We start from the raw sequence: 14676 nt of genomic DNA on the forward strand, positions 1-14676 counted from the left end.
TAATACTTACCTCCAGGAATGAATTAGGGAGAGTGGCTTCCCTTTCAGTTTCATTAAAAAGTTCCAGCATTAGTGGCATTAGTTCTCTAAATTTAGAATTCAGCACTTAATCCATCAGGAAAGACCTGGGCTTTGCTTTGTTGGTAGGTTTTTTTAAGTTTTTTGGCAGGGGAGGGGTACCAGGAATCAAACTTGGGACCTCATGCTTGCCAGGTAGGTGCTGTGTCAATGAGCTAAACCCCTAGCCTCTGTTGGTAAGTTTTTAATTACACTTTCAATTTCTTTGAATGATATTCCTGTACACAAAACACAAACTGACTGAGAGAGACATTAGGGAAACTATACCCTTCACAATAACATCCCCCAAAAATGAAGTAATTAGGAATCAATCTAACAAAGGAAGTAAAAGATTTGCACTTTGCAAATTATAGCACCCTGAAAAAGGAGATTGAAGAGAATAACAGAAAATGAACGTAGAGAACATGGCCATACTCCCAAAATTGTTACAGGGATTTAATGCAGTCCCAAGCAAAATACCACTAGCATACTTCACAGAACTAGAGAAAACATTCCTAAAATTCATTTGGAATAGAAGAGACCTAGAATAATAAGAACAGTTCTCAACAACAAAAGCAATGCAGGGAGCATCACAATCCCTGACTTGATATTATATACAAAGCTACTGTGATAAAAACATAATACAGGCAAAAAAAAAAAAAAAAAACCAGACCCAAAAATCAATGGAACAGGTTAGAAGGTGTAGACACAACCCCAAACACACTCAGCTACCTTTTGAACAAAGGTCCAGCTTTACTTTCTTCTAGTAAACAGGTTTAGTAGAAGAAAGATCTCCTCTTTAATAAATGGTGCTAAAAATGTGGCTTTCCACATGCCAAAGACTAAAACAAGACTCATGTCTGTCATCATGCACCACACTAAAATAAAAATTGATCAAAGATCTAAATATAAAAACAGAACCCCTAAATCTGCTGGAAGAGAAAATAGGCCGAAATCTCAAAGTCACAGGTACAGGCATGCTATCTGGATTTGTGAACCAAACCCAGATAGCATGAAAAATATAACAAAGAATCAGCAACTGGTCTCATCTTATTAAAAATCCTTTTACACAGCCAAAGAAATCACCAATAGAGTGACAAGACAGCCCATGGAGTGGGAAGAATTTTTAGCCAATTGTCCCTCAGACAAAGAACTTATATCTAGAATATACAAATAATTGAGATAAATCACAAACCCAAAATTGAAAGACCCAATCGAAAAATGGACATCTGAGGTGAATACACACTTCTCAGGTAAAGAAATACAAATGGCAAATAAATATATGAAAAAAATGTTAAACATCATTTGTCATTCAAGAGATGTACATTAAAACAACACTGAGATTCCATCTCACCCCAGAAAGAATGGCTAACATCAAGAAGTCAACCAATAACAAATACTGGCAACCAATGCTGAAGGGGCTGTGGGAGAAAAGGAACCCTTCTCCACTGTTGGTGGAAAGTGGTAGACTGGGGCAATCCTTCTGGAAATCAGTATGGAGATTCCTCAAAAAGCTAGGATTAGTGGTCCCTTTTGACTCAGCTGTTCCCCTCCTGGGTATCTTCCCAGGAGAATTAAAAACATCGTATCACAGCAACATATGATTTAGTCTACAGGGAACCCAAGGAAGATAAAGGCCTCCAAAATGATTAAAAGAGGACAGTGGAAGGATCTCTTTGGTATGCTGATAAGAGAGGCTCAGGAGATGTATCAGAAGCTTATCCAAAGGATTGTCTCCTGTCCCAGGGAAAACAACTATAGCTGTAGAACCTCAGATTATAGCACCATAAAAGGAGGCTTTTGCTCGGTATCCAAGAGAGCAAGATTGAGCATACCAAGATAGGAGATTTACAGAAGCATTCAGTTACATCCAGAATTCTTCATTGCCTGAAGCTAGGGTCACCTTGGATTCCAGCAGAGCCTCACAGGACTGAGACTGCCATTCAAAGCATGGAGATTCCTTTCATGAGAACCAAACTGCCCCTCCATTCACAAAGATTCAGCCTAAACTCTGAAAGCAGGACTGAGATAACCCCCAGACTCCAGCGCACTAGGACCCAAAAAACTGGCCTGCACTCCTTCACTGGCAGGCCAGTCTGTTCCTCAGCGCATAATGCCACCTCCAGCTACTGCTAGAGTGGGAGTCCTGTGTTTATCTTCTCTTGCCTTTCAGATAACACTTTGCTTGTAAATTCATATTGTCGCTTCAGGTTTTTTTTTTTTTTTTTTTTTAATATATTTGGTTGTTTCTGGGTCGCACTACGCAGCTTGGGCTTGTGGTAATCCTCCTGCTTTCAGCCTCCTCAGCACTGGGATTACAGGTATACACCACTAGACCCAGACTCTGGCCTGCTCAGCCCACCCTAGGAACAGGGTTGGCACAGCATGTGATGCCCATATTTGAACTGCGATCCCTTTGGGTGTCTAAACTTGCCCAAGCAGGTGCTTTAGTCCACTGAGCTATCTTGCTGGACAATGACTTTAGTTTTAATCTCAAGAAATCAACTGACAACAAATGCTAGGAGGCCATGGGGGAAAAGCAAGGACCCATGCTAGAGGGTGACAGCTTCAGACAGCCAATATCCCATTGCCTTGGCTGTAGCAATTGGGATATACATAAGGATGTTACCCGGAGTTAGCTGGTGACTCACAGTGCTGGGACTGTCACTGGAACACTGGGGAAAGAGGACATCGATGTCACGGAGGACAACCATTCTCAGCACAGAGAATCTGGCACAGAACTAAGGAGTGAGAAGCACAATTTATGACACCATTGCTTAAATGCACACATTAAGTGGTACCAAGATGAACTGTTGTTGTTGTTGTTTTTTTTTAATTATTGGTTATTAAATGAGACTTGTGAGCTCACCTTCATTTGAGGGTCCCAAAGCATCTAAAATATAACTGAAGGAGTCAAGTACTCAGGTACCTCACAGTGCGGTTCTGTACATTCCACATTTGACACAGGAAGAAGCAAAACCAGTTCTGCCTATAATAGTGTTCGCCCACCTCCAGCACTTAGGAAACAAAACCCACAAAGCCAAGAAAGACAGTTCCTGGTGTGCTGTGTGTTTCCTGTCGCTGCCAGTGAGGGTGGGCTCCGGGGAGGGATGCATGTGCCCACCAGGAATCAAGGGATAGAGGCTTGGGGGAATGACACTGAGCCTGGTATGAGTTTCAGAGCCTTGGAGATACAAGGTCTGTGTCTAACTCCTGCCTGGAAACAGATGATGGTGAGCGCTGCTTATTCCACTGCCTAAGGGAAAGGGGGCTGTTCTTGGGACAAGCAGTCTGACCTTCAACAGCAGGATGAAAATGCCTGAGCTTTTCATGGGGCTATGGGAAGGAATAAATGGCATGTGGCTTGTTTTCAAGGCCATTTCACCCTGAGGACACTCTAGTGGGCAGTGAGATCTAAAGCAGTCAGAGGTCAGCAGCACCTAAGGTCTGAAGATTGAGTTCATTGGCCACCTAGAGTGATGTCCCCCATAAGGGAAACAATTACGGAAGCCCTCAGCTGAAAACATCTGTGCAAACAACGAAACACTAGAGAAACATGTGTCATGAAAGAAAAGCAGCAGTTGTCGATCTAGCCTGGCCCTATATAGCACATTACTACTGTAGCTCCCTTGGGTGCTTCACCCCTTGCTCCTTTTCCTTTCTTCTCTCCAACCAGAGCCTAGAAATCAGAGGAGTGCATGAGAGACGAGCAGAGATTAGGATATGGTGCAAAAGGCACTGAGCTTTGAATCCTGGGACAGACCCGGGCTGACACAGAAGAGAAGCGTTCCACTGACTATGTGCTGGAATATTGATAGCAACACTGAACTGGACTGTCTTTTCTCAACTCAGATAAGAAGACTTTCAAGCATATGTCAGTATAAGGAGAATGGAGTGATGAACCCTCGCATTTGTTCAGTAATTCAGCTTGAGTCACTGCCAACTCAGGAGCATTTTTCATTTGTCTCCCTGCCTGTCCCTTCCTCCCTAGTGGATTATAATGAAGCAAATGTCAGGCATTGATGGGTTTATCAACCATTCAGTATGTTTTCGCACAAAATAGGGATTCCCCTTTAACATGATTACAGTGTCATTGTCATTCCCTAAAACTTAGTATTTATCTGTATCACAAGGTATCAGCTCTTCATGTTTTCCCAGTTGTGTCCATGGTTTGTTTTCTGCCCTGAAACCTGAGTCCTCACAGGTATGATAAAGCTGTTTTTTTCATCCGTAGGTTCCCTTCCAGCTTGTTTCTTGCAGACGCCAGGTCGTTTGTCTCTGGTGTTTTGTGTCTTCCGGACATACCACTGTATAACTCCATCCTGTCATTTGTCATGTTCTCTTTATGTCTTATGTTTCCTACAAACTCAGATGTAGAGCCTTGGTTAGATTCATGTTTGCGTTCTTCTCTTTCTTGCAAGACGTGTGGGGGTGGTTTGTGTACTTCCTCTTGCACCACTTCAGGAGACACTCCATGTCTGGTTGTCTCTCTTTTTTGATGGTAAGGAGGAACAGTGTGTTACAGTGTTGTCGGCCTCTCACAAGGATGGTGTATTTTCCCACTCGCTTTGCACGCGGTGATTTTAGCAGCCACTGCTGATTGTTGTCTGGACCTTTTGTTTTCTTAGGCTTTTAAAGTTGGAATGTCCTATTATTCCTCCTTCATTTGTTCACTTCTCCAAAGAAAGACTTTACCTCCTTCGATATTTGATTACAAAACTGAAATATAAATATTCACAAAATCTGGAAAATACAGGACTGTTTTGTTCTCAGCTTTTACAGTAGTAAGTTAGATCTTCACTAGCTCCTAAATATGATCAGTGGTTTGGACTTTTTTCCAATTATATTATAAACTCACAGTTTTAACATGTTTGCTGGTCTTTAATTTATTGCAGTTGTGAACAGCTCTCCTTGAAATAAGAGTGACTGTCTCCATTTTGACTGAGCCTGACCCTATTTTCTTGTATTGATGTGTACAGAGCTGGCTAGGACTTCTATTTATCCTCCCATTTGGCCTTAAGCAATGCATATTGGTCTAGCTGAGGTGCTGGTGATAGTCTTTGAAGGTGGTGTGTGTGTTTCCCTGGTAACCTACACTTGCTGCTCCTTACTATGAGCCAGGTCGAGAAAGAACAAGAGACAATGCTTAGTGCCGCCAGCTGGAATTGAGCCTCAAGACAGAGACTATGAATTCCTGAGGCTTTGAAAAAGTACATCAAAGCTGAAGCACCAGACCCCCAAAACATTAGATACTATCTCAATAGCATAAAATAGATTACTTGCTCACATATCCTCTCTGCATATGACAGAGGTAAATGCAGGCCACCCACCTAGCTCAACTCATAGTAGTCACCTACTTCCCACAATTCTCGGTCATTCCTCTTCAAACCACTCCTCCACTGAATAAAACTGGGTGAGGCCCTTGGTCAGCCTCTTGGTTCTGGAAAGCCATCTTCATGGCTGGACTTAGGGCCCCTTGGCTCCCCAGTAATTATAAATATATTTTAGTGTCATTACTTTCACCGTGGGTTGCACTGAGAGTGGTAGATTGGAATTAACTTGGTGGGATTCCAATAACATATCTTACAAATATTAACTTCTTGGACTGAGACGAGAACCAGGAAGGAACTCCTACAGTTATTGTTCCTCTTGAAACCCAAATCATTCTATCTTCGGCCAGTAGGAGTTCTTCGAATGTGTCTCCTGTGGACTGAACTTATAAACCAAAAAAAAAAAAAAAAAGTGCCTATATTTTTCCTTAAAGGGATGGAGAAAACATTGGCTCTTCTAAAGTTTCATGGAGGAGTGAATAGAGACAAAACCCAGCAAGTGGTTTTGAAGGCTCTATGAGCAAGACAATAAAATTACTTATAATTGTGTTCCAGAGAGAGTTGGGAAATAAAAGGCTCTAGAACTATTATAATAGCTGTTTTGTTTTCCTAGGTGAGAATGTTCCAGGAAGTCTATAAATATTTTTATTTAAACCAACATGGTATAAACCTAGCCTTCCCAGTGAAATTTACAGTGTGGTTTGAGAAAGTCATGAACACATAGTTTTAGTTAGAATTAGGTTTGCTGCAAATGACAGAAATGCAAAACGGCAGGATTTTTTTTAATATTAAATAAAAGTGATCCAAAGCTAACACAGAAAGCTCCATGGTCATCCAGAGTGTACGTGCTTTCTCTCATGTATGTTCCTTTGTCACCAGCATGCGCCACCTACCTCGTCATATGGAATAGCTGCTCTGGCTCCAGCTATTACATCAACATTCTCAACAGCCAGGAGAAGGATAAAAAGAAGAAAAGGATATGAAGATTTTGTTGATCAGAAAAGAGTCACATGAGTACACTTAATTACAATACAGGCTGAAATATATAGGTCTCTTCTGGTTGACCAGAAGTCCAGACAAACATCAGGGTGTTTGTATTCTCAAAAGAGGAAAATACATATTGAGGAAAACAGCAATCTCTACCTCAAGGCCATATTTTAAGAACTACTGTCACTCTTTTTTTTTTTTTTTTTTTTTTTTTTTTTTTTTGTGTGTGTGTGTGTGTGTGTGTGTGTGTTTGTACAGGGTCTCACTAGGCAGCTCAGATTCATAGTGATCCTCCTGTTTTCAGCCTCCCCAGTACTGGGATTCCAGGCATGTGCCACCCCACCCAGTCTTAATCGCTGTCTCATTGCACCCAGGGGCAGGGCCAGTGCAGCATTTGGTACAGGGAATCGAACCTGGTCCCTACATTGCCTAAGCAGGAACTTAGTCCACTGAGCTATCTTGCCAACCCTCCATCAGTATATTTTTCTAACCATACTCTGAGTGCTGAGTTCTGTGTGAGGCACCAAGTATATAGTAAAGAGCAAAACCACACACATTTCTTACCCCCATGGAGTTTCTAAACTAATGAGGGGACAAACAGTCCAAAACCATTCTCCATAGCATGTCAGAAGAGGTAGGAAGAGAAAGTTGTAAGTGTATGTGAGCCTGGTGGCTTGGCCTTAGAAGAACCGGGAGGACCTCCCAGGGAGCTGCCATGCAAGCCAAAGCTGACTATATAATGTTGAGCTAACCAGGAAGTGAAAAGGCAAGAAGATATTTTCAGGCAGAATGAGCAGCCTGTACAGTGGTTTCAGGGACATGCAGGAGAGGGCTGGGTGAGAACTGGGCGAGCTGTGGCGTGAGGCTGACCCAAGAGGAGCCCTGCAGTCTCTGCTGGGAGGGCCTCTTAGTCTCTTTCATAGGGGCAGAAGTGGATGCCTAGAGCCCTGGAGGTGTTGGCCTGCAGTCTCATTGCTAGCTATGGCTGGGCGAATAATGGCCCTGACTAAAGACACCCCTACCCTAACCCCCATCTTGTATGTTAGGGTACATGGCAGAAGAGAATTAAAGTAGCAAATGCCACTTGGGTGCTAATCAGCTGGCCTTAAACTAGGCTGGCCATCCTACATGAGCACAGATGACATGGACCCTGTGCAATTAGGACTTTTACATGTGGAAGAGGGTCATAGAAGAGGTTCTGGGGACACAAGGCAAGCAGCACTTTAGTGCACTGATGCTGGCTTTCAAGAAGGAGGAAAAGGCCAAGAGCCTCAGCAATATGGGTCCCCTGCAAACAGCCAGGAGGCCAAGGACACGGAGCTCACCCAGCAGTCCTCCAGAAAGGATCACAGCACCACAGACCAGTTCTAGCCCAGAGACCCACTTTATCCTCCCTAACAACAGAACTGTAAGATAGTCAACTGGTGTTACTTTGAGCTACCGTCTGTGTCTTAATTCGTTACATGAGCAACAGAAAATGTATACACAATGTGTGTGCGGTGGACAACATGCTCTTATCCCTTGTGCCAGTGCCTTACCCACTGGAGGGGCTAAGCCAAGATCTATAACAGTTGAAATCTAAGCCTTAATACATAACAGAGTTTATGTTTCTTCAAGTATCATTTCAACTCATGCAGCAAAGAGTATATGCACTTTTTCACAGGCGCCTCTCGGTTTTGTAAATTTTGAAAGGATGTGGTTGTGGCCTTTGATATCAAAAAAGAAGCTTGGCGCTGTCAACTACAAGTTGATAGAAAGATACCGCGAGAGGCAGGTTGCCTTTGAGAGACTCTCTGAAGCTCAACTGCCTCCTGCCGCACTTCTGGTTCAGAGGCTGCTTCCCCTGGTTGTGCTGAGGGGTGATGCTTACAACGCATCACTTTTCAAGAATTGGATCATGAACAACTTCATCCTACTAGAAGAACAGCTCATCAAGAAATCCCAACAGAAGAGAAGAACTTCTCCTTCCAATTTTAAAGTCCGCTTCTTTGTTTTGACCAAAGCCAGCCTGGCATACTTCGAGGATCGGCATGGGGTATGTAGTTGCTTTCTTCTGTGTTCTCTTTTTGTATAGTATTTTATGTTTGGACCAGGCTGATGGCAAAGCGTATACACAGAATGAAATAGAACACATGGATCGCAAATATGCTGGGTGTAACCACCACGGTGTAATAGGAGTAAAGGAATCAAGAGGCAAGGTGTTGTGCTTGGCAGTTTTGCTTCTGAGCAGCATAACTTGGGGACCATCATCTATAAAGCTAAGTTTAATTTTCAAGTCTTAATAATATTTTATGTGGCAAATTTTTATTCTGTAGAACTTGAACTTCATATGAAATGTGCTATATTTTATGTGTCATGGCTTAATAAAATATTAGTATCTGATGGGACCTAAGGAATAATCTAGCTAGATTTCATTATCATACAGTAGAAGAAATAGTATTTAGCATGTTTAAGTGACAAATTCAATGTTAACATTTTTATAAATTCAACTCTGCTTGTTTCGATGGTTATCGCTGCCTGATAACCTTGAAATAATAATCCCCAGACATTTAATCATCTGAAATTTGCAAAGTGTACATAATACCATGCCTCTCTATCCCTTGGAAAATGTCCCAGGAGACTAGGTATATCACATAACACTTATTTTGCAGTCCTTACCTGAAGGATTATGGTGGCTTAGTGAGACGAGACCTGTGGTGTATCTAAAGACATTCTCATGTCCTATAGCATCAGTGAGAGCAAAAGAAAAAGTGAAAAACATAACAATGTAGATTGGTAGAAAATGGACTTCCTGAGCAGTCAGGAAATCAAAATCTGCTTCTCACTGAGTGACTGCATCTGGACTAATGTCTGCCTCCTACTTCAGGGTTTTTCTGTGTAAAAGGAAAGAACTGGAAACAACCAGGAACGGGGCGTTCCTTCTTTAAGAATCCCTGGAGTAGCTCAGGTCTTGTCTTTTGGAGCCTTTTCTCAAAGCATGTTTGATTTTGTACAAGATCATTGTATTCCTTGTACTTCATTAGGGAAGTAGAGCAGAGATTACCACTTACATGTCACCAAAGGGGAACTAGCACTCATGCTTGGCAGTCCCTCGGAGACAGAGGTACTCGGATTCCTGCTGGTGTCTGGCCTGCTGGATGCAGGCATGAGCTTGGAGTTTGGAGGCCTCGGCTTGGAACATTAATGAAGGGGAGCCTGGGGAGGTCGAGCTGGGCTTGGGCCTCTGGAGCTTGACCTTTTGAAGTTGCAAGTAAAATAATGCCTCCTCTCTCTTAGAAGTAAAGTCATCTTCAGTAGCTTCTTGCTGAGCCTTACTTATCAATGAATCAAAAAGCACATGGACCTGGCAAGTGCAAGGTCCTGAGTTCAGTCCCCAATACAAAAAAAAAAAAAAAAAAAAAAAAAAAAAAAAAAAAAAAAAAAAAAAAAAGATATCCAAAAGGCGCATGGAATTAAGTATGTGCTAGGCAGGTGCTGGGTGGCCAGGAGCCAAGGTTTGAACTTGGGCAATTCCTCATGTAGAGCTCACACATGGCATGACATCAATCAGGGTGTTTTTTAATAAATGAGACATTTAAAGTTCATGTTTCATACTGAAAGAACAGTCACATGCCTTTACATTTTTTTCAAAGACCATTTTACTGCTTTTAGTAAATTGCTTTCCTGACTCAATGTGGCATCATGTCATTTATTTAGCAGCTTCTGAGCAGCGTTGCTATTCATACGGTTTGATAGTGAAGTCAGCATTTTATTTGCAAATAATTATATAACAAGCAGTCTTGATTCAGGACTGCACTGCTTGTAATTTGAATATAACTAATGCAAACATTACCCCACCTTCTCGTGTGAGCCTCATGAAAGTTTGGGAGATATTTAATTCTTTTTGGGTAGCCCTTGGCTATAGCATCTACAGTGTCCACATAGGGTATGGAGGATACGTGCACAAATTTCTTTACAACATCAAATTTCTTTAAAATTCTTAAGTAACATCTTTCAAAGTTTTTGTCTTTTTTCTAAGTTCCTCTTTAAATGTCATAGAAATTTATGAGTCAGAAAGTTTTCTCTGGACCCTGAGAACATGTGAATTGGCGCTGTGGAAGCTGCCTCCACGCTGCGTGGCTTAGGACCACCAGTGTGCACACAACAGGGTGCTGTGCATCTTTCGTGAGTAATAGCATCACACTCAGGGGAGAGCATCTTTTAGCTTTTGCATTAAAGCCTCAGTGCTCTGGCCTTTGCATCTGTGAAGTGCTTATAGAGAGAGCATCCATTTCATCAGAAGATCACAATTCAGAGGGATAAATGTGTCAGGGCTGAACTCTTTGAAATGACAGTGTGTCAGATAAGACATGCTCAGGCAGTGGCAGTTTCATACAGTTCAGCTTAATATATAAAGTTCTTAGTATAGGTCTTGTCGCCTACTCAGTGCCTAGTGAAAGCCACTGCCATGCCTCTAAAGGAAATAGAATGGTGGCAGATCAGGTGCATATTCAAGTGATGGCATAGACTTAAGATTTCTTCAAAACCAAGCTAACTTCAGGTTCCTGAAATCCTATTCTGTGGCTAACTCTAAGTTTGTGGGGAAGTACACACTCATCGTAAGCTGCATGATCCTTTCTTGCATGCCTATAATCCCAGCATCCAAGAGGCCAAGGCAGGAAAGAGCAATGAGTGCAAACCCTGGGCTACATAATGAGTTCAAGGCCAGCCTGGTCTACATAGTGAGATCCTGTCTCAAAACAACAGCAATGAAATAAAGTAAAAATAAATGACATCATCCTAGGTTGGGCCTTTTTAAGATCTCAGTTTCCTTTCTCCCTTTGCATTTATAAATTTATGTTCCTTTTAGTTATAATTGTCTGTGAATTTGTAACATCATGTGAAAAAGTACTCCTTACATACTCAAGAACAAATCCTGCAGTTCTTCTAAGTGTTCACACTACCTTTAATCATCCTTGCCTCTTCGTAAGGTCCTAATAACACAATGAGCCTTTTATTTTATCATGCACCTAAGTGGGGAGTCAGCTGCCTCTTTCTCTTAGCAAGTGTGCTGTGTGAGTGCTCGCAGGAGGCCAGGGAAGCTTTTCCATACTGTTGTAGCAGGGCTCAGAAGGATCCGAAGTCAGCAGAGGGTGACTCGCAGGCAGGCATGTCCTAGGGCTCTCCCCTGTGCCCACAAAGCTCCTCACAAAGTAGTCTCTGGTGCCTGAAATGCTTCCACAGAGGACAAGGAGAGATAAGGACCTGGCAGTTCAACGTTAATCTAGCAGTCACTGTGATGGGGGAGGGGGCTGCGGAGTACCAATTCCTAGTGTCTGCCAACTTCGCTGGTGTAAATACTCCTATTGTGGCCATAACAAGTTACCAGTATGATATCTACTCTTCACCAACTTCTGAAAATTCAGCAGTCCAATCTCATGGGCCAACAAGTTCAGATCCAGCCCATTGCTGGAAGGCTTAAGTACAAATAATCTTCAGAGAGTTAGTTAGCAACTAAGCAATATACTTAGCTGCATATGACTGATGTAAGACCATTTTAAGGGGTAAAAGAGAAAAATGGGGGCTTTGGATACTTAAGCAGGCACACAAAGGAAGGCCTACAAGATGGAGAAAGCCATGGGTGGGTGAGGACAGTGTGGCCAACGAGAACTGGAGTCAAATCCTGCCTTTTATGGAATGCAGGTGAGCTATTTCATCTCTTTAAGCCTCTGTTTCCTATTTGTAAGGTCAGGATCCCAATACTACCTGCCTCAAGAGATCTCAAGTAAATCAGGAGAAAAATATTTAACAGCCTTAATACTCACTGCTATGTGGAGGTGACTGTTATTCACGTTTTTTGCCCAGTACCAGCTGGCTCTTCTGCGAAAACACTTGGGAGGCCTGGAAAGATTCCTGGGGGATCAAGCTTGCTGTACTTCTCACGGCAGTGGAGTGAGTGCTGTTTGTGTGGGACAGAGGAAACAGTCAAGGTCACCTCGCAGCCCGAGTCCTCGTGAGGGCCTCCACTTCTCTCAGCTGCAGTCTGATCTAGCAGCAGAACCATCTCTTAGAGTGTTCACCCTTTCCAAGATGCCAAGAGGGGAAGAGTTGGTCCCTTGTCTTTGCTTATGCAAGAATTACTGCCTACTGGTAAAAAAAAAATATAGCTTATAAACCAGGCATCGTAGGGCATACCTGCAATCCCAGAACTCAGCAGGCTAAGGCAGGAGGACTGCTGTGAGTTCAAGATCAGCCTGGACTACAAATTGAGCTCAAAACCAGCCTGAGCTGCATGGTGAGACTGCCTCAAAAAGACAAAACATATATCTATATATTACATTATCAGAGAGCTGTGGGTCAGAGACTAGGGTCACCATATGAGCTGTGGGAATGTGTGTAAACCACTTAATACGGGGAAGGCCTCTTGAAAACTATTTGCATTTTAATTGGTTGAATATTCCTTCATCTTATTTCTTTTTAATGAGGCAGAGGCCGCCTTTATTCCATAATAGTAAGATGGTAACTCACACATACGGAGACCGAGCATTCGCTGTATGTGTAAAGCTCTGTGCTAGAAATTACTTTGTCTCCACTTGACAACCATCGTGTAAATTAGGAAGTTTATAGCCCTCACTGATAGATCAGGAAGTAGAAGCAAAAGAGTAACTTGCCTGAGACCCTTCCGTCTCCAGAGCCTTCGCAGCTCCCTGGGAAGTGGTACTTATTTCCACAACAGCTATTACTCCTTGGTAATCAGAAACTCCACTGGGTTATGACAGAGTGCGTGATGTGTTCTTGCCCTGAAACCCTTAATGTGAAGGGCAGCCTGGAAAATCTCCACCCCAGGCTACCTGGGTGTTTCCCAGTGAAGTATGCCGTGAGCTCTGCTACTTCCATGCACACTTCAGGATGATCTTTCTCGTCATTCGCTTTAGGGAGCCCCAGTGTGTTTACCAGCTAGGTTTATCTCCCAGAGTTTCTCTAGAAGCTGCCCAGATCCCCGCAGTTACAGACATCTCTGCCCTGTGAACATCGCTGAAGGCCCCCCTGCCCCCGCCATCCCAGCCGCTAGCACTCCTTGCTCCGTGTGGCAGCGCGCATGAGCTCTCACACTATGACCTCCATCAGGAGGGACATACTGCTTCGGCGTTTTTCCTATTACCAGAAGATGGACACCAGCATCTACTGCACTGTTCCAGCTGACATCCCTCTTCCCTCCTTCTAAGTTTCAATCACACCAGATTGTGTCCAACTTTAAAGCCTCATCTCAAACGTCACTCGCTTAGAGAAGTTTTCCTTGAATTCCCTGAAGTAGGTCAGAGCCTCCTGCCATGTTCTGCCATAGCGATAAGTATTCCTTTTGTTGGGAGTACGTACCAAAGCCATCATTACCCATTTATTATTATTCTTATATTAATATCGTTTCCCTGCAACCTCTGCCATTACACAGCAGCTTTCTGAAGGCAGGCATGCGCTTTGCTGAAGATAATGTTGTCAGTGTCTACAATAGTGTCTGGAAAGTACAATTCCCTCAGCTCTTTGGAGATAAAAGCAGAAAGGGAGAAAAGCAATGAGGAAAAAGAAATGAGATAGAGATCCAGATGGAGGTTAGAGTAACACAAACGAACCCAAAGTAGAGCCAGTCCCAGTGCCCACAGCATAGATAGCAAAGCATCACGGGACACGAAGAAGGACATTCCGGGCACTGAGGCAAGGCAGTACCACTCCTGGGAGGAGGAGGAGTGAGTTTTGAACAAGAACTAGGAGGGCTCAGGTGGTTGTCATTTTGGCAGGTTGACAAGCACGTGTAGGAGTGGCCAGGAGGGCCAAGCTCCGAGGCCCCAGCTCTCTCTAGGTGGACCTTGCAGCTCAGTTCCTTTTTCCCTGCCCGCACTGACCCCGTCCTTCCTCTGGAAGCTAAGCCTTCTGGAGCCCATGTTCTGCCTGCGGCTGTCCTCATGGGCTCCTCCTGCTTCATTTCTCTGTGATTCAGTTGACTGCAGCTGGACTCCTGCAGACATCGAAGGCTGTAGCGCCGGTCATTCGCATAAGGAATGTGCACTTTCAAAATTATAAATCACGTTATCAGTGCCTGCCTCAAAGCTGTCTGTCACTGCTCAGGGTATGTCAGCAACCTCTCGGCCGTAACCCGAAGCCCCTCCATCCTGTGGTCTTTGCCTGCCTCTGCGACTTGGCTTCACACCACTCTCTTTCTGTGGCTCTGCCACATTTGTTTTCCTCCTGCATCTTGTTCCAAGCTCAAGTTCTTCTCAGGACTAGGACCAAGAAAAGGAGACACACACTTAAGTGTTCTCAAGGTTTT

At 43.4% G+C, this 14676-nt stretch overlaps 1 protein-coding gene across 1 annotated transcript in view; it reads left to right on the top strand.

The window, feature by feature from the left end:
• Positions 1–8149: 8149 nt before the first annotated feature.
• The window catches only part of Itk (IL2 inducible T cell kinase), a 62702-nt gene continuing 56175 nt past the window's right edge, over positions 8150–14676 (top strand). Inside the window, exon 1 of the mRNA XM_004629392.2 lies at positions 8150–8409. Coding sequence (XP_004629449.1) covers positions 8272–8409 — 138 coding nt within the window. The 5' untranslated portion in view covers positions 8150–8271. The remainder of the gene's footprint in view (positions 8410–14676) is intronic.

The sequence above is a fragment of the Octodon degus genome, unplaced genomic scaffold (assembly GCF_000260255.1).
Source record: "Octodon degus isolate 3935 unplaced genomic scaffold, OctDeg1.0 scaffold00029, whole genome shotgun sequence".
NCBI classification, from domain to species: Eukaryota; Metazoa; Chordata; class Mammalia; order Rodentia; family Octodontidae; genus Octodon; species Octodon degus.